The 26,816-nt window shown below is 42.2% G+C and overlaps 1 protein-coding gene across 7 annotated transcripts in view; it reads right to left on the minus strand.

Moving 5' to 3' along the window:
- The window catches only part of ctnnd1 (catenin (cadherin-associated protein), delta 1), a 28,051-nt gene extending 2,701 nt beyond the window's left edge, over nucleotides 1–25,350 (minus strand). For 3 of the 7 annotated variants that reach the window (XM_084383630.1, XM_084383626.1, XM_084383629.1), the window contains exons 1-21: nucleotides 25,224–25,350; nucleotides 17,252–17,399; nucleotides 14,610–14,684; nucleotides 14,379–14,504; nucleotides 13,993–14,279; nucleotides 13,808–13,898; nucleotides 13,400–13,590; nucleotides 12,891–13,146; nucleotides 11,533–11,604; nucleotides 10,462–10,612; nucleotides 10,112–10,313; nucleotides 5,896–6,013; nucleotides 5,267–5,423; nucleotides 4,044–4,061; nucleotides 3,687–3,752; nucleotides 3,378–3,505; nucleotides 2,455–2,605; nucleotides 2,138–2,333; nucleotides 1,833–2,026; nucleotides 860–907; nucleotides 699–781 (exon numbers count right to left, since the gene is read on the minus strand). In XM_084383630.1, the coding sequence (XP_084239756.1) occupies nucleotides 699–781; nucleotides 860–907; nucleotides 1,833–2,026; nucleotides 2,138–2,333; nucleotides 2,455–2,605; nucleotides 3,378–3,505; nucleotides 3,687–3,752; nucleotides 4,044–4,061; nucleotides 5,267–5,423; nucleotides 5,896–6,013; nucleotides 10,112–10,313; nucleotides 10,462–10,612; nucleotides 11,533–11,604; nucleotides 12,891–13,146; nucleotides 13,400–13,590; nucleotides 13,808–13,898; nucleotides 13,993–14,279; nucleotides 14,379–14,504; nucleotides 14,610–14,684; nucleotides 17,252–17,392 (2,751 nt within the window). In that variant the 5' untranslated portion in view covers nucleotides 17,393–17,399; nucleotides 25,224–25,350. The other 4 variants (XM_084383627.1, XM_084383631.1, XM_084383628.1 and 1 more) reach the window with 4 other exon arrangements.
- Between the last annotated feature and the right edge of the window lie 1,466 nt (nucleotides 25,351–26,816).

Here is a 26,816-nt window from a genome sequence, read left to right on the forward strand (position 1 = left end):
TATGTGTGAGGAGACACAAAACAGAGAGGAGAGAGAAAGAGGAAAAAAGTGGAGGGAAATAAAAGGCACCAGATGAGAAAAACAAAGAAGGGTTAAAAAAGGTTAGTGTAATGTTAGGTCATGTTTCGGGGGGAAAAGAACACCAGTGAGAAATTATGTGCAAGACACAGATCTGTAAAAAGACATGCATCAACATGCTGTCTGTGGGTGTGTGTGAGAGCGTGTCCTTTCACACGCTTACGTTTTTAGCAGGAAGACAGGATATCAGTCTATATCATCCTGAAATCTAGAATCTCAGAAAGGTGTGTGTTGGACATTATCAACCAGCTTTATTTTTACAACAATTTGCATCTTTTTAGCTGGGTGAGGATGTGCAACCAATATCAACGGCGCAGACTCTGCACTGATGTCTCCTGAAGAAATGATTTCACAAATATGATGTAGAGGTTTTCCACAGCATTAACAGATGACACGATAACAGGAAGTAACACCCTGTGAAGGACGGCTCAACAGAAAGATGACCTCTGTATTTAAACACTTACAAATGTGTCTGTCTTACGTTATACTGAGGTAAGTAAAGGAACGTAGGAAGTATATGGCAGAGATTATGTTAGGGGTTTAGTAATTCTCAGTGGTGCAGTCATGCAGGGTAATGTATGTGGGAAGGGTGTGTGTGTGAGCATGAGGCCTGTTTTTACCTGTACTGCATCTCTGTCAGCAGGTTCGAGTGTGTTATCCAGAGTGTTCCTTCTCCCTCTCTGGTCCAGTGTGGAGTAGGCATCTGAAGAGGACAAATGTATGTTAAACCAGAGTGTGAGTGTGAGTGTGAGTGCGTGTGCGTGTGCGTTGTCACACTTGCCTGGTCCCAAGTCATTCATTGGAATCATTTCCCGGTCCCCTTTGCCTCCTGTGTATTAAGGACAAAAACACAATGAGCATCAATATGAAGTGATAAATGTTACTGCGGAGTTAACAGCCACACCAGCTCCTGCCAAAGATAGAACAGTGAGTAGGTGTGTGAGTGTTTTGTAAGCGTTTCAAGTATCAGACATGAGCCAGCTAGTATTTGCAAATATACACTTTGGTGTGTGATGGGTGGGGGCTGGAAAATGTCAAATCCGTGCCAACGAGCTTAAAAGATCTTTTGAACATATTAAACAGAAAATTTAACATAAATGTAGTGATTAACAAACCGAGTTGGGATTATCTGAAACGTCTACTGTAGTGAGCCCTCTAATATCTTCCACAGTAAGCAGGTTGAGACAAATGAGTAAGAATTCATTGCAACTCCTAATTAATGCTCCACAGTCTGCAAACAGCCTACAACTTATCAACTCTAGTACATGGAAACATACAAGCAAACTGTAATGACTTCTGATCCTCTGATACACTGCCACAGCTGTTTCTGTAGAATCTGAAGCAGCGCTCTGTAGAGCTGAAGTGAAATAAAATACATTGGAATTTAAGCGTGTGCAAGCCCAAATATGAAAAGCTAAGAACGCTCCATATTGTAAATCAGTCTTTAGAGCAATCAGAATTCAATTCAATGTTATAAATCTGACCCCTAATGGTTCAACTTTAGCAGTAGTTTGTGTGCTGCATTTCAAACAACAAAAATCAAAAAGTCTTTTTTGTATTGTTTTTGTCTGTTTTGAAGTGGAATGCCATTTTAACATCAACAAATTAATTCTCTAAAAAAGCTAATAATGTTTCTGTGTATAATACTTGAACTAGATTCAAAGACAGGACACACAGTAGACCTGCTGTCGCTAATTAAACTCAGAGATATGTAGCCTTGCAGAGCAGTAATATTTACTACGTAGCTTCCTGACCTTTGTCTATGAGTGGCAGGGTGCTGCTGTCCTCATATCCTCCGTTGGCCCTGGTGTTGATGGGAGGATTCAGGTTGACCATGAAGTCCGTCTTCTTCCAGCCGTCCTTCTCCAGAGTGCGCCGCAGCTCCTTGTAACCCCACACCGTCTGCAGCACCAGGCCGGCCCCACGCACCTCCCGGTCAGAGCGGTTACTGGTGATCAGGAAATTTAAAACAAGATGGAACGTTTAAGGGATCATGAAGGCAAGTTCTTCAAAAGTGCACATTCAGCATGCTAGGAAACTCTCACTCTCAAAATCTCACCCGTCCTTGTTAATGAGCACCAGCCTCTCAATTCCCTGTGAAGCCCTGAGGGTCTTGGCTGCTTCCAGGCTAGAGCCCAGCACCTCATGGAGCGTGCTCAATACCGACACCACCGTCTCTTCTGATAGCACTCGCACTGGCTGACTCTGACCACCGCCGGGCAGGTCAGCCACCAGGGCAGGCACTGCGTGTTTACCTGACGACACAAGTACAAGACAATTGGAACACACTACTGATGCCATCCTCTTGATAAAATAGATCCTTCAAACAGTATTTTAAACACTGGCGGACAGAACAAGAAGCTCTCCGAGTCTCACCTAGTAGATCTCTGTTGCGTGCGTCGATGGCCAAGTTGCGGAGGGCCCCAGACATGGCGCGGACTACGCGGTCGCTACCGTGTGCCAGCAGCTCGGTCATCATGGGTAGACCCTTCTCCTGACGCAGCAAGGCACGGATGTAACGCCCATACTAAAACAGAGAGACAGTTTTTTTGTTAACACTGGGGTTGTAAGATTGTAGAAACCAGCAAGAGTGTGCCACATTTTGAAAGTAAAGTATGCAACCAAAAAAGCTGACCCCCTCCCTTCAGAGCTACTCCTCCGAGGCACATGAACGCACACTGCCTGACTACACCAACACACACTTCCCCGTAGCTGTTGCTGGCTAGCTGGGAGATGTGTTAGCAGCTAGTTCACTAGATTCAACAAGCTATCTTAGTTTTGTTATAGTAAATACATAAACAACTCTGTTAAATGCCAAAATCATGTAAACACATGAAAGTCACTCCTTACTGCTGTAGGCGTGCACAGAAGCCTTCATTATTACACTACATTTATATTGGAGGTAGGTCAGTGTGGTATTGGGCATCTTTCCCAAGGAGACATGCCAACTAGTATTCAAATTCCCCTTTGATCTTACATGCAGTAACTTCTTAGGCACAGTTCTTAGAAAATAATCATTCAAGACTGTACATGCCTTCTCCAACAGGAGATGTTGTTTTTTCTTCTGCCGTAATGACAGGATTTTCAAGGTCAGGACAAGGTGAAAGTAGCTCCAAGTAAGGTCGTGGGCAATATATGGAAAGTCATATGATGAATGTCTCAGTAAGTACTTTGTAAAAGTGTGTTCTACTGTCTTAGTCCATTCCCAATAATGACTACCCAACGACTCAAGCTGTGTTTGGTCCTGTAGCATCGGTGCTGTGAAAAGGAACAGGAGAATAATGGATAGCGGCTCTTACAGTCCAGCGTCCAGCACACAGGTTCTGAACGGCTCCAGCCGAGGCTTCCAGCACGGTGGGGTTCTTGGACTCCTTTAGCAGAGAGGTGTAGATGCGGACCACCTCTGGCTGGTACAACAGCTCGTAGCCTACAGAAACGAGACCGAGAAAGATGGCAGGACAAGGAGGGAAAGTGTGGCGGAGAGGGTAAAGACAGCATTAGAAAATGCAGAAGAAACCAGAACATTATGGACAAATGCATATTTTCTTTACAGTTTCCCTTTACTGTAGAGAAACATACAGCACATTAAAAATTCAGCCTCTCTTTACCTTTAGCAGGTGCGGTCCTCTTTGGAATGTCTATTGTGTCTGCAGCTTGATCCTCATCTTTCCTACCTGAAATCAAAATCAACATTACAGCCTTAGAAATATGCACAAGATTAACTGTAGACAATTAGTTCTACTGTTAGTATATTTGTTCTCGGTGTGGTTAGACATGTGCTACGACCAGAACCTGAGATGCATGTTAGATATTACACTACAACTCTTTCACAGTGAGAGGAAGGCATGCATGTTAGTACTTGGATAGTTACAGCGACCTGTTAGCTACTCTATCACTAATACCACTGAGAATACAACAACAGGCAGCAGAAGCAAAGATCAGTCATACAGAGGTGAAGAGCTTACCTTTGGAAAACCACTCATCTGTAGCCCAGCTCGAAAAAGAGGAGAAAAGAACAGAGGAGGGAGAGGAGAGAACGACAGAACAGGAGGAAGAGAGAGCACTTATGGTAAGTAAGAGGAAAGCAGCCATAACTGAGGCACCCAGTTAACACCTGCTTACATCCTAACAGCACTGCTGCCACCAACCACACACAAACCAGCAATGAGACATGCCAAGTATGAAGGCTAAATAAAGCTAATCAAAGGATACAGCAGCTCACACATCATAACTGCTTTGTACAGCATCAGTTTGAGTATTTGTTGCTGTGATGCATTTGTTTGCAACTAGGGATGCACAATATGGTAAACAATGAATGATATTACATTTATTTTGACAGATATCATTTGAGATATGATTTATGATCACAATTTTCATTTTCACTGAAAAAACTTCAATCATGATGATGTGACAACAAACATGTTTTCTTACATATGGAGAACAAGATTTGTAGGCGAGGAAATCTCTGAAGAACTACAGTACTTCAATTTAATGCTGTTTTGTCACACATTTATATTTACCAAAAAATTACAGCTTCTGCGATTTGGATATTGCACACGGCCATATTTCTACTTGATAGTATTAATATCATATTAATTGTGCAGCAATAAGCAAGACACCTGAAAATAATAAATATTAAGAAAAGCATTCACCTAACTAAACAATTAGTCCATTAATTGATAACCTAATCTTTTTTTTAAATATCTATATTTATATTGTTAGCATGGATAGTTGTAACCTTCATGAACTAATGACATTGTGTTTACAGTGTCAATTATTCTATATTAAAAAGAAAACTAGCTGGAAGGATAAACAGTATCTGAATGTTGACAGATTCAATGTCACTGCAAAATGATTCTGTAATAACACAGACGAAGGGAGTAAACAGTAGTAACTGAGTTTGTAGTTGAGACAAAACAAATCAATACTCTCAGTGAAACGCAAACAGAGAGCTGCAGGAGGGAGGATGAGCATTCTCCCAGTTGGAAATTTTTAACATTCCTGCACAAAAAACTTGTTTTGTTTGTGCAAGTGTGTGTGTGTGTGTGTGTGTGTGTGTGTGTGTGTGTGTGTACAGTATCAGTCTAGTGAATCACTGCTGTCAACAGTGACATCACCGCGAATGTTCCTCCTCCTGTCTGAACAAATGTATAGTACATGTCTCTCTCTCTCTCCCTCTGTCACAGACCTTTGCTCTTGCGGGAGCTGAAGCAGCCGCCCTTCTGGCTGGAGGGGGCGGGGCCCTGGTTGACAGGCGCGGCCTCCTGGTAGCGCTCAAAGCCGGGGATTTCGCGATGCACCTGATAGGACAAGTTCCTCAGCAGACACATGCTGTTCTCTATCAACTGCAGAGGTGGAGGGAAAACGGTGGCGTGGGGGAGAGAGAGGAGAAGAGAATTTAAGCCAACCTGCCAAGTTTCTCATTGCAAGTACATCACGTCACCTAACCACAGTGCATCATACACCCTCTTGTTTCAATTATTTCATTACATTTGGTCTAATGAAAAGAAACTCTGGCAGATTATCACTGCAGTACCGTAACATTGTTGGACTCATGGTGGAGAGCTTTTGAAAGAAAAGGATTAACATCACTGCAGCACAACCAGAGATATTATCTTTATACCTTGTCTTCTTCCTTTTCAAAACTGGCACCTTCATTACCCACAATGCAACTCAATTGCTGACAGTTTAATTGGATTCATTCAGAGCTACAAAAAGCTTTAAATAACTTGTAGTTGTAGTCCCCAAGGCCTGTAAACACAGTTTGGTGTGTTAAATTGGTGTAGTTGCCCTTTTATCAATAGCAGTTACACTCACCTTATTGTCGACATCTTTACAGTCAATCTGGGACTGGACGATGTACATAAGCGAATCGACCAATCCTGTGCACTCCCTCAGCTTCCTCCTCGCCTCACTTCGTTCTGAACTCACATTTCTTTAGACAAGAGGAAAGTGGAGAAGAGCAGAAACAAGAATGTGAAACGAAACAAGGATTAGCAGTCTGAATGGTTGGGAAATAAAAGAGGCAGTTAAAGAGGTTAAAGGGGAAAGGAAAGAGTCAATTTTAGTGACTACAAAAGGATTCCAGCATACAATGCTTAAACACACCCCCAAGAGTTGCTTGAATGAAACTCCTGTTAAATCTGCTGGTCTACAAAGAGAGTTCAGTTTGGTGAGATCATGTTACAGCTCTGGACCAATTTATTCAGCTGCTCTCTGACTCAGTCCTACTTAGACATCTAACAGGATCGGATTGGATAGACATGGAAACTGGAAACTCAGTTTGTCATTCATGAATGTAGAAGACATGTAAGAAAAGGAACATGAGGGAGAAAAACTGTGTGGAATGATATTCAGCCTTTTGTGCTGGTTTGTTTTTCCTAGTGACAGACACACCCTCTCACACAATACCAGGACACATTGCCCTCCACAGCAGGGGGCACTGATTTCACTCCACTGCATAGTGCAGGAAGTTTATTTATATACTGCAGTAGGCAAACATTTACAATGTAAAATGCAGACAAAATGAAATAAGGACTATGGCGCAGAAGACAGCCCTACTTCTAGAAAAACAGGAGAAGATTCTGGTGTCAGGTGAGGTCACTGGCAGTTAGCACAAGAACAGACACTGGCTGTGTCCAAATTCAGGGGCTGCAGCCCACGAAGTGCGCATTTGAAGGCCAATTACGTCACAACGCTGCGCGAAGGCTGTCCAAATTCAGAGGCTCCTCCAAACGCAGCCCACAAATGCAGCCTAGCCTTCCCTCTTTTCGGAGGACGCACCGCTACTATCCTTCGCGACCTGCTATATCCCAAGATCCTTTGCGCACCGCCGTTCAGTCCCGAAACAGAAGAGGAAGCAAGAGAAAATGGCGACATCAAGTGGCGCAGACATGACATTCAAATTTAAGTAATGGGTTTATACTCGGTTTTTAGCCATGTAAACATCCAACGCCAGATATGTGAAACTTCAAGGGACTATAAAACCTCCAAATTTCAACTTTCAGTTAAAATACGTGACGCTGGTAATGCTATGGTAAATATAGTTGTTATTCACCAATGGGTTCATGTTTATTTTGTAATGTTGATGATTCATTGATGTCATTCATTTTTATAGACACACAAATAAATGTACACGTTTGATAGATTTGAACCAAAACAGACTTTAATGCATCTCTTCATTCACAATCGTGACGTAAGGGGCGGGAACATCTGGTGAGGCAACCAGGAAATACTCCGAAGGCTAAGACCGTCCCATTTAACAACGGTGGATGAGGCTATCAAAGACCTGTCCGAAGGACCCGGCCCTCGTGGACCACGAAGGCTAGGCCACTGAAGGCTGCAGCCCCTGAATTTGGACACAGCCACTGTATACAGAAAATGAACACTTCAGTCAGAGGAAGATGGATTAATTGACCTTCTGGTAGGTAAAAATGATTGACCAGTGTGCTGACGTGGTGGCTCTATGGATGGCACTTTGCTCCAGACTGAAATATCTCACAAATTATTGGATGGAGTTTCAGGTTGAGACTGACATTCATTCATACACAGTTTCTACAACTAGTGTAAATGTAGTTGTAAGAATCACAAACTGCTTTTCTCCATGTCTATGCTCCTGTCGGACTTTGACACACAGAGACTTGTGTACGTCGTACACTCTGAAATCTACATTGCTTTGTGCAGCAAAAAGCATGGGAACCGACAGGGTCGCCATTTAAGTGCACCTCATAACCACAAATCTATACTTTATACACTAATGCTTTCAAAGGCTGTTAAAATGGGAAAGGTTTGATATTTTTTTATTTTCCTTTCATGAAATACACAGGCCTACATCTGTTATTACTTTCTTGTGCTTTCACTATGACGTTTTTAATAATTACATGTTAAAATAATATCCCATATTCTCGATTATTTTCTTGTACAACAGATCCCAAAGTAGCCAATCTCTGATCATTTTCAGAGTGTTCAACTGCAGCATTTTTTAATAATTAAATGCTAGAGATGTGAAAGATATGACATGAATTAACTGATTCAATGTTATTTTGTTAATGCAAATCGTTCCAGAGCGCTGACTTTGAATACAAATCAAATGGGGACGTAATATGTTTGAGAACCCCTCCAATACACTGTATTTTAATGACAGTACAGATCATCTACTCCACTGTTTAGTTTTATGGGGGTTACTGAGAGGATACTGTCCAGACCATTTCTGCAAATGCCAAACTTTTTAAGCATTCAAGATTACCAAGTTATTCACACATGCTTCCCTAAAACCTGCAGCTGAACACTGTAATTAACCGTGTGGTCAGAGGGAATGCATAGATAACAGGCCGGCAGGCTAGAACAAACTGTTTACACTGTATGTGTCAATGCCCCACTGTTCTCTGCTCGCCCCCTCCCTGTCAGCCCTGACATTCTCTTCTTCGGCCTCTCCTGATCGCACAGAGTTACTGTGAGCCTGGACTCAGTCATAAATAACTGACATTTAACCCTTAAATGTTTTAATGAGCAACATCGTAAATTGAATACAATATCCTGTTTATTCGTGCTAGTAGTTGAAGTAAAGGCTTCTGACAAGCCAGGGTTCCCACTCTTTTCGTTGGGATGATTTTCAAGGACTTTTCCAAGACATTTTCAATGACTATCTAGCTAGTATGACGGACAGGGATCACGACCAAATACTAATATGTTCCTCTCTTTGGAAGTCTGATTTAAAAGATTAAAAATAACTAACTGGTTTCCTTCAAAGAAATGTTTACGGTTTTATTATACTTACTTAGTATACTACTAATACTATACTGTATAGTATACTATAATACATACAAGCGATGATTATATTCCTATACACTCTGTAGTCTCCATCAATGTCCCACCCACAGCACTAACTGATTGGTTACACTAGCCAATCAACACTGAAGGCTGTGTCACAGACAGGCTCCGATCAATGAAGAGCATCGCTGAATTTTCAATAAACATCACAAGCTCATGATCTACTTCTGTGATCATGTGGTGGTTTCCCAGTTACACCACTGAAAATGCCCAGAGTCATAACCTACGGGATTCCACTCATTGAAGGCGAGAGAATCGGTTTTTAAATCAGTCGCTCCGTGTCACGCAGTGTTGCACTTCAGAGTAAAACACAGAGCGCATCCGTCTCGTCTTTTCACTGCAGCTCTGCATCGACATTTAGAGAATTAATAGTATAATAGTAACAAAGATGGTAAAACTGTATTTCACTATATGATTAAGAAACTTAAGTTGGACTCTAAAGTTCAAGTCGAGTTTGCTCAGAGTATTAATTGCCGCTGACTGTCAGTTTATCAAAACATACTTCAACCGCTTTACTAGTTATATGAAGTGGAGTCTTTAACGAGGCACCTACCCACCCACTATGAGATGCAGCTACAATAACTAAACATTTCATATCATGTAACAGTCCATTATAGAGCAGCATTGTGTTTGAAGAGACAACACTATTAGTGAAAAAGTAGCCTTAGCCAGTATTTAGTGTCTGACTTGCATACACTTGAGCTGCTATTCATAATTTTAACCCCCGATTGAATACAACAGACATGCATAGAGAGCTTATTAGTTGGTTTCTTTCTACTGAAAAATATTACCCAAACTAGAAGGTTACCAGAAGCAGCATTTACAGCATATTGTATCTGATAAAAACTGGTGAGAAAAGGTTTGTTGAGTGCAATAAACTTTCCTGTAAAATGGAACAAATGTATTATTACTGACAAGGACAAACTAGGCATTTGTTTTCTGACCGTGCCATCATTCTCATTAATGGTGGCTTCACATGAACACACTGTAGCTTCTTTCTTTTGTCTTCATCAAGACCACCCCATGATGTTTTTCCCGTTTCTTCTGCTCTGTTAACTCATCATTGCTCCCTTCCTCCCTCATACATCCCACTGCTTTGTCAAGTCTGTTGAGCTGGCATTTTTCCATTTCAGTCTCGTCTACACGAACCCTGCCTCCATCCATCCATCTCCTTCCAAATAATCAAATCTCTGTCCTTCCATACCTCAGGCAGCCTGCTGTGTTGGTGAGCGCAGTCTCCCACTCAAGATGTCTGGGCTTGCAGTTCTCCTCCCCTCCTCCTGCTCCGTTGCTCCCTCGCTCCCAACCTGAATGGGGCACCATCACCTCGTCGGAGAGGGCATGCAGCGCATGGTCCACGATCTCCATTTTCACAGAGTCGTGGGACGACAGGTTCCACAGTGTCCCTGGGGGAAAACAATGCAGAAATGCCATATTCAATTAAAAAGCCTACTTCCACAAGTTCAACCAATCAGACCGGAAACATCTTCAACTGGGTTGTTAACAGTCCAAACCATTTTTACACAGTTTGTGTGTTGGCAATGTGTCTCTGACCTGTGATAGTGTCAGTGAGGTCCTGGTCCCTGGTCTTCCTCAGCAGCCGGACCAAAGCAGGCACTCCATCACAGTTCTTGATAGCGATCTTGTTGTCTTGATCTTTGCCAAACGAGATATTCTTTAGTGCTCCACAGGCTGCATAGTGAACCTAGAACAGAGACCCAATAACAGCTTATTGAGCTGTTAGTCCTGATGGAGCATCACTTAAGAGAGCACATGGATTTATTGTAGTACTAGAAAACAGTGTCATGCTCTTATAACTGTTGGATTGTACTACGCACTTTACATGGGTCTTGGCCCTGCTACTCATGCGTGTAATTGTCTATAATTAATAGTACATTAGTTGTCCATATTTCTCACCTATTTGCTCTATAAAGCAGGGTTAATTTCAGCAAGTTCATAAACATTCTATACTCAGTGTTGCACACGTATTTGTTTAAAGTGTTGAAAACACTTTCAGAATAAACTCTTTGTTCTATTTTATATCTCAATCTTTCATACTGCCCACACTCACACACATACAAAGACTAAATGTGTGGATGTTTTGGAACCACTTAAAAGCGTTAAGAGGATGCAGTTGCTTTTGACCCATATTTCCAGCCAGCAAGTCATCCGACACACACCAGACTTCAAACTCGTCATTGGCCGCAGAGCATGAAATGTGAAATTAAGTTGCTTCTTTTGCCCCGAGAGTGGAATGCATGATGTGGTTGGTCTGGTAATGCCCATACAAACATCAGCAAAAAACTTTGCCACAGCTTGTGCTAAATGAAAGGGAATCGTAGAAAAACCTCAGAATGTTTTGGCCGAAGCCATATTTAGCACAAATGTTGACCTACAGGATTTGAGGAGAACTCAAATACGTAATGCTTATTTCCATTTCCCTTTCAGTCGGTATTAGTCGTGAGTCTCAAGTTCATCTTGTCTCAGGCCAGTGATCTGTTTTGATATTACGTAAGAAATACACTACATCCCTTAAGCCTCTCTTTTACCCCACCTAGTTCAATAATAACACACATCTAGTAAAGAATGAACAGAAAGATGTGGAGATAATCAGCAAAAACTGACCTCTTTGTTTGGGTTGTCAAGCATAGAGACCAGCGCTGGGATGCCTTTCATACGACGCACATCAGACTTCACCTGGAAAACAAGAACGTGGATAGAGGGAGGTCAAGTAAAGTCCAGTTTTAATGTTTTTGATAGAGCCCAGCAAATCAAACAGGTCAACAACATGAATCAATTTTAAAAAGCAGAAGTTGCAGTGATCCACAAACAAATGAAATCAGAACGCCAATAAGGAAAATCAAAGCACAGGACACATGAAAGCATGTTGGAAGCCCATCGGTTGAGAAGAAATATCCTGGGAAATCCTTGAACTGCAACAGCAAGATCACTTTGTGGTACTTTTTCTTAAAGATGAAATTAACACTAATCTAAATGTTCTTTATCGTGACTTTCACAAGTTAAATGTTGCAACGTCATCAACTAGAGACATCCAAACTGCAGACAACTGCAAATAATGTCATGTAACTCATGTAACAATATCATTGTAGTAGGGTTTTACATGCTGTGGCTAAAACTGTAGTCCTGACAGAGACTGCTGTGATACAAAACTGAAAGCAGAACAAACACCGATTTTCTTTATCATCCAGCCAGCTGCAGCTCCATATTTTTAGTTTTCTCCTTTCTTTCTGTTCATAGCAGAACCGTCACATTCATTTGTTTGAATAAACTTCACTGGAATTGCCATTCCGACTTCAGCGTGAACATAAAAGTCACAGGTTGTGGCCGTGCAGAAAGCCAGATTTAACGTGCAGTTTGAGTTAACACAACATACGAGATCAATAAACACACACAGTGTCTGTCTGCCAAGCTTTAGACAGACTTCCTCACCGCACAACCCTGTTTTCTGTAAAGCACTCATATACTTTTAAGTGCTTTCTGTGGCTCATGTTGTTGTAAACACAACACGTGCATTCCCAACCAGCAATCTGACTGTGGCGCTTGTCCAAATTTGCTACTATCAGGTTGACTTCAGTGATCAATGAGCAAAATCAAAAAGCATCTTTATAAACAAACTCACAATTATACATTTGGAGCCTTTGCTAATTAAAAAACAGTTCTATAGCCAAAATCCAACCTTGAAAAAAAGAGGGTCTTCACTATCTACTTCCTGAAAGTGTTCCACCCCTCCAAGTACTCCTTATCTTACTCCCACTCTGCTAGAATTATAATTTTCTGTCTGGCTCTACAATATCTTCCATCATGTCAAAGACATGTACAACTAATCATCTTCAGTCCTGAGAGATGTCATTTTGACCTCACTCCTCAAATAAATATCATTAAAGTCTATTCTATTCTAATTTACACTGAAAATAAGGCTTTCAACCATAAAAAATAAAAGCTTGCACATGTGCATCTCTTACTTTATCATTCTTATAGGTGAGATGCTGCAGGTAAGCAGCTGCATTGCTCTTGACGGGGTCCAGCCTGTAGTTGAGCATGGCAATGACCTCTGGCAGCTCTGGTTGACGCCAGCCGCTGGGGCCAGGACCTTTCCTCAGAGTGCTGTCCAACGAAGCCATGCTGCCTCTTTCACCCTGGGCCAGCGGTGCCCCTCCCCCCCAATAGTACATGTCCCCTGGACCGCTCATATCACCATCCAAGGTGCCTTCGTAGCTCCTGGGGAGGGGGGAGATGGACAGATGTGAATGTTAACATCGTTTTTGAAAGGACACACTGACATCCATCAATAGAGACAGAGCAGATGACACAATAATAATTCCCCTTTATATTTTAAAATTTTAAGTGAATGTTGAAGGAACATTATTGTGTGCATTTCTGACACACATCACTCTCAAAGTTGACACTGTATACACTGCATAGAGACAGAACTCATCCCTGAAATACTGCATGAGTCAATACAAAAACTTACCCAGTCCTGCGTGGGGGACCATGAGGGAATGCATGGAGGTTGCGGGGCACAGTGCTGTAGTGCATTGGGTGTGCCAATCCATAGTCGGGCTCATCATAACCCATGCTGCGCTGATCATCCTCCAGACCGTACGGCTCTGGGACAAACCTCGGGATGGCCGATAGCTCCAAGGCACTTCCCATGCGCATAGCCTACAGAGACAAGCTCCAATATAATACAAGCTACAAGACGAATGCTGTTGTAAACTTATGTTATGGCTTGAAGATTTGTGTACTCTATTCTAGAACATTTAAATCCTATTAACATTACATTCCTAACATGTAAAACCTAATTCATCAAGTGAATCTTGAAGAGGACAAAGTTCAAATCCTGCATCAAACCAAATGATTCAGTGATTGTTGAACATACCTGTGGTTGAGCAGCATAGGGGTCCAGCTGGTTCCTGCTGTGGGCTCTGTAGTTTGGATCTAGAGTTCTGTAACCGTCTGGATGAACCGGTCTGGAGAGGGGAGAGGCAGGGTGGTTAAGAATGAGAACAGAAAAAGAGGCCTTGATGGGACTAACTTAAAGGTGAATGTCAACAAACATGGTACCTATAGCGATCATCCATGCGAGCTCCCCTGTTAAGGCTTGCATATGCCTCCGATGGCGGTCCGGTGCGGTAGTCGTCATAGCCCCCTGGCGGTCCGTAGTGGTAGTTGCGGGGCACAGTGTGAGTGGGGTAGTCCATCGGCACGCCACCTCCGGGTGCCTGCCTGTAGACCATGGGTGCAGGGTAGCCTCCCATACCTGTCACTGAACCCCCACCATCCAGGGAAAGTGTGTCTGACACGGAGGGGATGACTGTGCGAGTGGTGGTCGTCTTTACTACTTTCTTTACCTTAAAGAGCAAAAGAAGGGAGGCATGAAACGACAGTTAATGTTTACAAACTTCTATAGGTCACTGTGCAAACACACATTTTCCATTGACTCATGTTACCGTGGTTTCTGTGCGCCGCGTGGTCCCATCGTCACTGGTCTCTAAGGAGACAACAGGTAGCGACTCCTGGGGGTCTTCCTCCACCGTGTATGACTCCTGCATCATCTGACCAGGCTCCATCCTGAACTGCACACACACACATACACATAGAGTATATAACTCAACACATATCCTCAGTGTTACCCTTGTTAAGAACAGCTGAAACAAAGGGATGGCTTCGAAGATGCTTACGTGATGTGACCCGTTGATGTAACCCTCGTTCAGTGTCAGCCTTTCTATGTCCGCATCACAAGGAAGGCGGCCGTTCTGCAGCAAGGAAGAAATACACGTGAGGGGATGACACACACACACACACACACACACACAGACACGCACTAACTGCTAACAATAAAAAAGGATGAATGTGCATTCATGGACACGTACACACATCACAGCACTGACTGAACACTGGAACTTTTCCAGCCATCAACAGTCACAAGCTATACATACACAATATTAACCGAATAAATGACAAACAAAAGTGAAAGCAACTGTCGTCAATTTTTATTTGAATTTTAATGGCACCCAGCTTTATCATGTGAAGCTCAGGCACTCTAATGCAGCTGAAAAAGTAGAACCATGCTCTTTAACACGTTGGGTTACAGCAGTGGTTCTCAAACTTTTCCTGCATGATAGAAGCAGAAAAAAGCTTATATATCAATTCCCTATCATTAACAATGATAGGAGACCCAACTAATTAAAATAAAAAAGGTATCCAAGTTGAATTTTATTGAAAAAAAGATCATCATTATAGCTTCAGCAAACTCTTGTTTGTTTATTTTTGCTACATAAATCATATTCATAAGTCAGCTTCAACATATTTTTCTCCTGGTCATCCACGCCCTCTCTGAAGCAGCGCCCCCAGGGGCCGCCCCCAGTTTGAGAAACATTGAGTTACAGTGATGCAACTAGCTAATAACAGGCCAACTGCAAACCAAACAAGCGTGCTGTTTTTAAAAGTTGAAACTGTAAGTCAGTGACGGTTGAGCACTTTGTCTCTCAGCCAAAGTCAAATCTGCATGGACTAATGACACAACATGAACTCCAACAGGTATGTAAACATCATGAATATGAACATAAAGAGCTCATGTATGCAATATTCACCTGTTACCACAATCAGGTAGCTAAATGTAGCACAATCATCCAACAAATGCATTCACTGTGATGATGGAATGAACAGATGAAATAATTAGTGAGTGATGAAATTAATAATGACACCTATAGAGACAAATCTCCAACAATCTCTCCAGCACTGCCTGCCTAGGGGTGGTGATGGGTGTGGTGCATTTCCCATTCCAGCCACAGGAGGAGCTTTATGTATCTCTACTGCCATCTCTGCACTCTCATCTCCACTTATATGGGGGTAAAGGGGCACAGCCAGGGGAGAGGAATTGCTCAATAGTGATTCAGAGATGGAATACAGTTGTCTCAAAATGAAATAACTTTCTGAAAGCAGAAAATATTACTTGTGGGAGGAGCAATGACAACCATTTAATGTGCAACTCTGCCCAGATTAAATTAACAAGACAGATAAAACACACTCTTTGGTTGAGATGAAGACTCAGTCAGAGGGAATAGTAGAAAGTGCCGGGCAGATGTGAGCGTGTGAGAACCTGTCAGTGAAAACTGAGGTCGTGTTGCGCTGCCTGGGAGAGTGGCAGAGGCATGCCGAAGCCTCTGGGCTATGTAAACACACACAGGAGAGATAAGAACCAGCACAGGCTTCACTTCTGTCCAGCTCTCACTGTAACACACACTCTACCTAGATTCCTGCTTCTTATCAGTCACTAGAATTACCTGGGACTGGGACGTGTCCCGTCAGTAAACGACAGCCTACGGCGAAATGAAAGAATGAAAGCGAGCAAGCGGCAAAGCCCAGTTGTTTATGAGAGTGTGTTTCAAAGGTTGCCTCAGGGCAAAAGACAGACTGTGTGTGTATTTATGCAGTTTCATATATGTAAAGACGGAGCGTGCCAATAAGGAAGCGAAAGAATGAGCAAGCGTAGGTGTGTGTCTGTGAGGTAAACTCAGAGCATGAAGTCACCCTGCAGTCTCTTAACCAGGTTAATGACTCACGCATGATAAAGAGGGTGTGTAAGCAAACAGCAGAACACACTAACCATGAAGCACATTTACTAATCAAGACTTTTACCAAGAATTCACAGCTGATGATAAAGGACTGGATCCTTGTCCTGGTGAATAGACCTTGTCCCACTGAAAAACAGCTTTGGGACGTCTTCATTTTACCCAATCACCCAATACACCAGCAGGCTGATAAACTGTAGCTACAAATGTAAACTCTAGATGATGGTCAAGGAAACGCCAAATATCACAAGACAAAATATCAAGCAAGACATCGCTCCGCATGCAAACTCCTGTAGACAAGTTGAGACAAACATGACGGGTGAACACTTGGTTGTTAATCTTGATTGGTGGAGGGATATTATGATGATGATGATGATGTTGATGATGATGATGATGATTGGAAGATTTCTTTTTTGAATGAGACATGGACGATTACTTGGGAGCCAATGGAGGATTGGACAAAATGCGTGAATAAAAGCAGTGAGGAGCAATAGAGGGTGTAAATTACCTCCTCAGGAAGGCTTTATTTGAAGGTGCGTCAGTCGCTTAACTTGACTAAACTTTTAACTTCCAAAATTCAAGTGACCACCAAGGAGGTATTTTTCCCCAGGTTTAGGCTTAGGTTCTGCAGCCATTCAGTCAGTCCACACAGATGGGATGGAGATGACACTGGATGAATCCGAGATGGAGAACGTGCGTGGGGGTGAGTGAAAAGGGCGGATGAGGCAGGGAGGGTTGTTCCGCGTTACCTGCATGTTGGGGAGGGGGCGGGGCAAGGTGCCGGCACACGACCTCCGCTCCTCCTCCAGAGCTCGGCTGAGCATCTCAAACTGCCTCTCCTGCTCCCGCACCGAGGCCAGCAGGGAGGCCGTACTCGCACACTGCTCCATTCACACGCTGAGAGCAGAGCACAGGACAGGACAGGGCAGGGTCAACACCAGACAGGAGGAGAGATTCACCCAACACCGGGATTTAATTAAAGTACAGACACAGAGCGAGGCTGAATCACCCAAGTACACAGATATAAAGACAGAGGGGCCCTCACACACTGAAGTGCTAATGAAGTTGATATTTAGAGGTTACAAAGCAGCAGGAGCTGACGCAGGAAAGCAAAGCAAGGGAAGATAAATGAGGGAAAGAGAGAGAACTGTGGAGATAAAACATGTAGAGAAGAAGAGCGAGAAACACAGCAGGCATAAAAGAAAGAGCTCATGACTTGAGAATTTATCTTCAAAAGTGATTATTCAGTTCAAATTCAAGGTGGGACCAGCATCAGCAGAGCAGGGATGTTAGTGAAAAAACGCCACTTTTCCAGTGAATTTCTTCACCTTTTGCTGTGCAGGGTTAAAAATAGGAGCAAAGTGAGATACATGACAAGAGACAATTACAGCATGTTTTCAGCTGCAGTGTGAGGAGCTTGTTAGCACTTCTTCCTCCCAAGGAGGCAGAGAAAGTGAGGAAGGGAAAGAGAAAGGTGTACATGTGAGAGCACTCAGAGGAGTTATCACAAGACAGTATCACATCGCCAGCGTACACCAAATTTGGAACGCCAGAGGTGTGTTAAATTGGGATGATGTGCTCTCTTCAACAGGGTAAAAGATGGCTGGCCTTGTTACCTTGCGTTCTTCTACTTATTATACTCTGCAAGTTATAATACGGAAGGCATTTTATTTGCAGGCCATTAATGACAATTTACCATTGATTAATTTTTTTCACTTTGCTTAACAACAGTTTTTTTAAAAAGTCAACAGAACATGTCTGCTCCTCCTTCTGAACTTTGACTTTCCTAACCCTGGGAGTTTAATGATTATTCAAATGCAAAGGGGAGTGTTTTGACACCAGAAGTCTCATGGGAACCCAACACACTGGAACGTGCATTTCAAAATTATTTGCTAAATTACATAACTCTTAATTATGGAAGCAACGAATCAAGACAAATACCAATGATCTAGTGTGCAGCAATGAAGAAAATTGCTTTCAGAGAATTAGTACACAAAACAAAGAAAAGAAGCAGAAAAGGTTGTTTTTATAATCATCATATCTCGAAGATAATGCAGCCTAAACACATGGTACAGATGACCTAAGCCTAAATTACAGAAGCATCATAATGAGTGAACGTCACTCGGCCCAAATTAAGACAATGACAAAGTGCTTTTTATCAGACTTCCTCAGCAGGGACGCTGGTGAGGGAGGCATGAGGAATCTGGGGAGGATTACTTCAACACTGTCTGTCTAATAACTGGATGACATGAGTGCGGCTCATCTCCAGACCAGGGCAAAAACCATTTTCTTCTGACTCATGGAGATCAAATCTGCTGTCTGTGTCATGCACACAGGCCCAGCTGAGTGAACAAAGACTCCAGTATTAAGTCTGAGTGTGAACACATGCCAGCCTGAGTGCGCGCACACATCTGTGATTGTGTATGTGGGTCAGAGACTAAATAAAGGTGGCAGGTGTGTGTGTGTGTGTTATATCCTTGAACACTCAAACAGAGCTTCGGTAAGTTTTGGTGGAGTTGATGCTGCCTTGTTTCTTTCCATTAGTGAAGGGGATAAAAAACATACATTTGTTTGAAACACACACGCGCCACACAAAAACATACACGCACCACCATTGTCACACATTCCACAGGGAGATTTAGCGTGTCATATCCTGTCTCAGCTGTTGGAAGCTGTCCTAATAAGGGAGCCCTTCACCCTTTCATTGTGCTGCTCTCATCCGTCTCTCACACCAACACTTTGACTTCCCAGCGAAACACTTAAGTCCTGGAAAGAGAGAGTGGCCGCCATTACTTTGTATGACCCAATCAGGATGACTGACCACAAACCATCAAAGTGCTTCTTTGTGGATAATGTTCACAAATTGAAAGATGGCTTGAAATGATCTCAAGTGGGTATATGGAGCCCTGGCCTAATGCAAAGAATGCATTGAAACTTCAACTGAAAACTTGACTTTACTCAACAGTAAGGCTGAACCAAAAAGTTTGAGGCTTCAAGCTTCATAGCACTGACATTCAGAATCTGCTGCACCGCTTTTTGCTGCCTGTATATTTATCCTGTTTAAACCCAGTAAACCCACAAGCTCAAATAAGGATTAGGCTACACTAGTATTATTAATATTATACTATTTTTAGAAAGATATTTCAGTGTTATTTCAAAACATGTCCAACTCCAGAATGTCGCAAAGTCCAAAAGGCAAAATTTATTGAAAACCAATCACTGAATCACTTCGGAAATTCACCTTTTTAATCGAACAATTTTATGATTCATTCCATATTTGTTGGTGTTTAGCCTTCCAAAAACAACATTTACACTGCAGTCAAAAAAAATGGTTTGCTCTCCCACTTGCCGTACTTATAGGAAGGCATGCACCTATATTAAGAGGTGGTCTATCAGCATTCTTCTTCCTTGCCTCTGTATCTGTTTATTAAGTGACACCTTAGGCAGAGTTCAAATTGGTGTTTTGCAACCAAAATGTATTTTCTGTTGATCTTTGGCTTGTGAGAGAGGCAGCGGTCTTTGCAGGCAGACTACTATTTATCAGCTGTTGTGTTCTCCTGTATAGAGTGCGGAGTGAGTCAATCTGCCTCTGCCAGCTGGTTTAACACAAAAGAAGTGTGTGTTAGATATATAATGTCTAATGTGGTGTTATTTGCTTGTCTTCTTCCTAAATCAGGCTGAAATTTTCAATTTTTCAAGCTACAGTAGGTTAGTTTGTTACACTGTTATTCCAGTAACAGCCCCCATCCTTGGGATGCATGGGACTGTTAGTTTTTTAAAAAGACACACAACACTTAAACACTTAAATACTTGAATTTGAAATGTTCTGATTTATTTTACTGCCATGTATGTCAAACAATAATGTTGCTGGATGATGGCCTATGGATGATATTATTATGTCATCATTATTTTATGCACTAATTTGATTAGCTTGCTGCTGCTGAGTTATATTTATTGAGGAAAACTGATTTAGTAAAAAAAAAAAGATGAATGATCACCTCATTCAAAAGATTTCCTTCAGGACTTCTTTTCCTCTTTTTAAGGGTGACGACATCAAATATGACGTCAGACATTCAAAGCTTCATTTGAAAATCTAAATAGAAGATTCAAATGTAAACAAACCAAAAAAAAAACCAACACACTCAGAAAAGCCTTGTTCAACAATGACGCATCTTTGCTGAGATCCCAAACACAAATAGATAACACATCACTAAGTGTGGCAGCAAGCTACCAATAAATGTTTGTTGTGTCATGAAGGCTGCCTACAGCAGCTGTCAAGTTATACATGAGGGACCAAGATTTAAACTCAGCAATGCTGCACTGACACCATACATCAGATAAGACTTCATACCACAGTCTGAGTTGTTCTTTGTGGCTCTGTCAAAACGTCAACACTTTTTGGAGAGCACAGAAGAAGGCAGTCTCTTGAGCCTCCATGCAACAGACGCACAGACCCACACAACCTCTACAGCTATGCCAGTTGCACCACTAACATTCTTGTGGCAGGGAGCAGTTTCTTGTGAGAGAGTTGTAAATGGCTTTAGCCACTTACAGCCAGGGTATTAGTCATTAATCTATTGTAAGGCCATTAGCACCAACGCTAAACCGTATCTGTTAATGGGATATCCCTGGAATTACACTGCTAAGCCACTTAACATCCTGAGCCAACACACAACACAAATATACACACACTATTGGTGTCCACTACTACTCTGTGAAGAACACACTCACAGTCGGTCTATCACCCAGTGCCCACTGGGTATTGTGACTGCAGTGTATTCTCTAATTTTCATATGCTATTATTGCTATTTCAGAAACTTAGTCACTGCTGGTTGTGGCAGGCTGACACACATTCTGTTCCAGCATGCGCACACACACACACACACACACACACACACACACACACACGCACGCACACACACACACACACACACACGCACACGCACACGCACACGCACACACACACAGCTGAGGCGAAGCTATGGTAAAATGCTGTTGCGGCTTGGCCAAGTGCTCCGCTGACTCAGCCTCATTTGAATGGTCACACAGAGATTTGGCCTGTGTGTGTGTTGTGTGTTTTGTGTGTTAGCCTTGGCCCACAGCCAAATACTACCGCCTTTGCCATCCTCACTTGAAACCACGACCACCCCCTCCCCTCCCCCCTCTCTCTCTACTCCCATGTGGCCGACAGTGTGGGCACAGTGCGGTAGCTGCACATGCACACGCCCACCCACACTCACTCCTGCTCCACGCCGACTTTTCAGGGACCTCGGTAAGGCCAGCTGTCTAATCTACAGGACACCGACTTACTATTCTCGGTGAGGAAGGAAGCGTGCAGGCAACTGTAACTCAGACGGCAACAAGAGCCAAGAAATGGCCCAATCAGTTCATGCATACTGTCTGTACATCTAAATGGAGCTACGAGATGTACATAGTACGGATTTGAAGCTTGATGTCATCTGGGTTTTTGGTCATTGTTATATTATGATAAAGTTTCAATGTTGTCTTTTCTAAGTCTTAAATGCAGCATTACAGTAAAAGCGATAACATTCATGTTTTATCTGAGTGAAATGAACAGTAAGTTCGTGACTATCATATTCACATTACAAATTAATTTCTCCCCATACAGGTGAAATATTATAATAAATAAAGGCTGCAACCAATAATTATTCTTATTATAGATTAATATGTAGTTTGTTTCTGAGGTAAAAACACTTTGCCAATCAAATATCAAAGAAATTAGTGAAAAATGCCTCTCACAATCCATCCAAGGTGAAATCTTCAAATTGTCTGAATTTAAAATGATAAGAGATTTTTCTTTTTTTAAATTTGTGATATTTAAAAAGCTAGAAGAAGGAAACATTGGGGATTTTATTCTTGCTTAATGACTTAAATCTTGATTTAAATGACTTAAAATATCAAGAGTAAAATTGTTGTTCATTACTTATCCGAGTGTCTCTGCCTGCTTGGCCATTTCACCCCATTAGTAATAAGCTTGACCTCAGTAACACAATTCTCTACATTCTCTACAATCTTAAATCTGAAAATGTTCTTGTTTCTTTATTTCTCTATGACAATAAACTGAACATCTTTGGGTTGTGGACAAAACAAGACATCAAGGATGTCATCTTGAGCTTTGAGAAAATGATTAACAATTTTTACCATTTTATAGACCAAACAAGAAATTGATTCATCAGAAATTAAACAGATTAATCAACAATGTAAATAATGGCGCAGCCCATAAAACTTAAATAATTCATTTTCTTGGTTTATAACTAACATTTGCTCATAATTATTCATTTTAGCAACAGACTGCACTCAAAGATCTCAAATGGTAAGTGTACTGTACGTGACTCAGCTGTGATATATGATCTTATTATATTTAGTGAATATAGTTCAGCTCTACATCCATTCAGGAACTTCATCATCAGTCAATAATAAAATGTTATCACAATCCCAAAACAAGGCTCGTTCAAGTTCCGTGATTTTACATAAATATTTTAAAACACATGTAAAATCTTGACATTCCTGGTTAACTGCAATGTGAAAAATGGTCAAGCAAACTAAAAACCAACGTTCAGCAGCCGGAAACGCTTTACCACTGGCGACTCGCAGTCACAGTGTGACCACCACTTAACAAGGAAGCTGGATAAATTGCTGCAGTGAGGACCATAAAAGTGCAAACTGACACTCAACCTTTCCATGAAGTTAACCACCAGCACAGAGGGAGGGCACGGCTGTGCAACAGTTTTGCTTCACAGCTTCAGAAATCTGTGCACTTTGATTTCACTCGGTGTGTGCTGCTGACTATCACACATCTCACATGTCCTCCCCGTTCAAATAAAAACAGACTGCAGGTGAAACCGTTGGAAGTAGAGGGAGGGAGAGAGATAAATGGAGAGAGAGAAGGCAGACAGGGAGGAGGAGCAAATATAAGAAAACCCAGCTTCTGTGTGTCAGAGGGACACACCCATGGTGTACTCTGAAAGCCCGTCATTACCGAGGCTCACAAATGATAGCCCTGCTTAAAACAACTGGCTGAGCAGCAAGACTTTAGCCCTCAGAGGCAACATGGCTAGGAACAAACTCTAGGCAGCAAAAGAAACGTCCAACTTATGACTTTTTACCCTTCCTTTGTTCATCTTACAGAGGGGCATTTATGAGCAGCATGTCCAAACTCGCTTACAATCTTTTCCATCTGGTTCCAGCAGGTCAAAGCAGACATACCCGCAGGGCATTTAAGAGGAATATGACAGGCATGTCCATCCATGCTGCACTGAACTCCCCAATCAGCTGACCGTACCAACTCAAATCAATAATCCAGTTACTTTAGACAAGCTGTCAAACATGTCTCAGGTTGTTCCGCACCGTGTTGTTTTTGCACTGATTTTTAAAACCACACTACAAACAAGATTACAACTACAAAGCGAAAGTGGTAAGCTTACTCCAAGTGTGAGCCACTACAGCACATTTAGCCAGGTCCCTGAGTGACCCCGCATCCATTCACAGGTGAAGAACTGTAAGATGAGAAGGTGTCCAAGCTGGAAAACCTCCACACATGAGAGGACTGAATAATGAAGCAACAAACACTCCTGCAACCTTACCACACCCACACATCTAGACCCACACAACAGGTTCTTGCTTTTGTCCCTGGTTTCCTCTCCACCAAAAATCCAGTCTCCCTCCTCTACCTGGCAGACCACATCAAAAGACAGCTGCTGCTGAAACATTAAACAGTGTATTTTCACTGTAGACTTTCAACACCTAAGATGATCAATCAGAAAAAGGCACACTCACCATACGAGCCTATTCACCTGAACGCACCATGCAGCTACAGTATCAGCAGAGAGTGTGTGTCTCAAGTACAATACATAATAGGAAATTGATAAGTAAGCCGCGACTGGACTTTGACTCCAGAATTACGGTCTGTGACGCGGCTGCCTTGGCCGGTCACTTCCGTGTAGTCTCACCTGAACACCTCCCTCCCAGCTCGGGGAAAAGCGTTGGAAATGTCTGGTAAAACGTTGTTGCACCGGTGTTTAGAGGCAGCAAACAGAAGAGACCCAACGTGTTGTGTTATCACGTTATAACGTTACACCCCCTTGCCAGCCACAAACCAGACCATTCATGTAATAAGCTGCTATAGTAGCTAGATAACGTTATGTTAGCTGGATAATTAATATTCTCAGCCGTCTTGATATCAAACAGTGTTAACTGCATGCTGAAGTTTTGTCAAACTTTCCCCAAGTCTGACTCCAGATGAGTTATTCATCAAGCTAACGAGGGGAACACACCGATGCTAGCTAAATTAGCTTGTGCCGCGGTAGCTAGCCTGCTAACACTGCGTTTACAACAACCAAGTTCACCCAATTCAAGCTCACACCCCTCTCAGCCTAGAACAAACTTCGACCAGCTGTACCGAGCACAGAACAACAAAACAACAGGCTATTACCGATTGTGGAGACTGTTAGGCTTGTTTGTCAAAGTCCATAAGTGTTTGCGAGGTGGATTCAGGCCTAGCCTAGCCGAGTGCTGCTGCTGCTGCCGCTGCTGCGCCGACACGATCCAAGCCTCGACCCGCAGGCTCGGAGGAGACGAAGTGAGTTGAGAGGAGACAACAAAAACACCTCGGCGTGGTTGAACAAATGCCTCACAGCCGAACAAGTGCAGTGTCCACCGCGGGGCGAGAACACTCACGATGGAGACGGAGAAAACACCCACCTCTGCAGTTTCCTATCTTCCTTGCCTTGGCTTGGCTTGTTGTTCACTTGTCTCTGCTCTTCCTCTCCGCTGGGGGGAAGAGGTGGCGGCGCGCAGCATAGGAGGCGACGGACTGGGAGAGAGCAGGGGGGCGTTTTTAAAATGAAGGTATGCATACAGGCAATATGACTTTTTACTTGTTCACTCATATAGATATTATGAAATCACATTTTTTTTAAATCAATAAATAGTTGAATTAATTTACCTCCCTCCCCTATAAAGAAAACCTTTTCCTGTTTTCAGGGTTTACACTATAACTAATTTAGCCTATTCTCCCTCACACTGTTTAAGAGCCTTCTTTAAGATCTTTCGGCTCTTAAACAGAATACTTGACTTTTTTTCGGAATTAGAAATATTGGAAATAGCCACTACAATTAAAGAGAACTAATACTGCCCCCGTGTGGTCGTAGACCAGCTGTACTATAATAATATTACATTTGAAGTTATAATGGAGGACTAAAAAAGGGGAAATGATGTACTATAGCCTGATCATTACGGCCAAGCAATTCATCCACAGAGGTAGATTTATTAATGACAGGCCATTGTTTCAAATCTCCATGAATGAGTTAAACTTTAAAAATAAAACACTGAAATGTTTAAAAACTAATGGAGCCTTGGAGAGCTAAAACAAACTGTAGACAGCTTGATTTCTGATCAGACCTCTGACTTCATTTAACTTATTTCTTTTTATGTTTTTTGTTCCATCCAGTCTTTATTACCTCAGTCTGTAAATGTGTAACGCTCAATTTATATTGCAACTTATAAATAAAGTTAAAGGGGGAGAAAGGAAATTAAGGAGGGATTTGGAGGTACTTGGGGCATCTTGTCACACTTTTTGCTTTCATTTCATGTCTCACATCACAGTCCTTCAGATGTCTGCACAGAGCCACACCTTACCCACCCCAGCCACAGTCTGTTCAACCTGCTGCCATCTGGCAAAAGATACAGAAGTATCCGCTGCCGTACCACCAGACTACAGAGCAGCTTCATACCCGAGGCTGTGAGAGTCCTCAACTCATCCTCAACAACAACACTCAACATTCTATAAAATAGATGTAGCAGGACTTTGAGGACTCAAGCATTATTTTGTTTTTGAAACCCTTGTTTAAAAAAATGATAATAAACTGACCTTGTTCCCTGTACCTCGTTGTCCACATTAAACTGGATGCTAAATGTACAATCAATAACTTTTTTATTTCCTACTTTAATATAAAGTTAAAATGGTATAGAGTGTACAGTAAAAGGTTAAGTACAGGATGTGCATTTGTGACAAGTTGCCCATCACAGGGTAACACTACTTGTCACACTATGCGGAGCAAATTGTCACATTTTATTTTCAAACTAATGAGAACATCGTTTTAAGTAGAGGCCACACTCGTTTTGCAGTTAAAAGTCACATTTATTTAGACAGATGTTTTGAATACCAGGGCCTTATCAGTGTTAGTGCATGAAAAAACAGGAAACCATGAAAGTGAATAAATGAACAAATATGACCAAATACACTCTCCTCATTTCTGTTGAAAAACAATATAATTTAACATACTTACTTATCAA

Source organism: Pagrus pagrus (assembly GCF_965226575.1).
Source record: "Pagrus pagrus genome assembly, chromosome: 2".
Classification (NCBI taxonomy): domain Eukaryota; kingdom Metazoa; phylum Chordata; class Actinopteri; order Spariformes; family Sparidae; genus Pagrus; species Pagrus pagrus.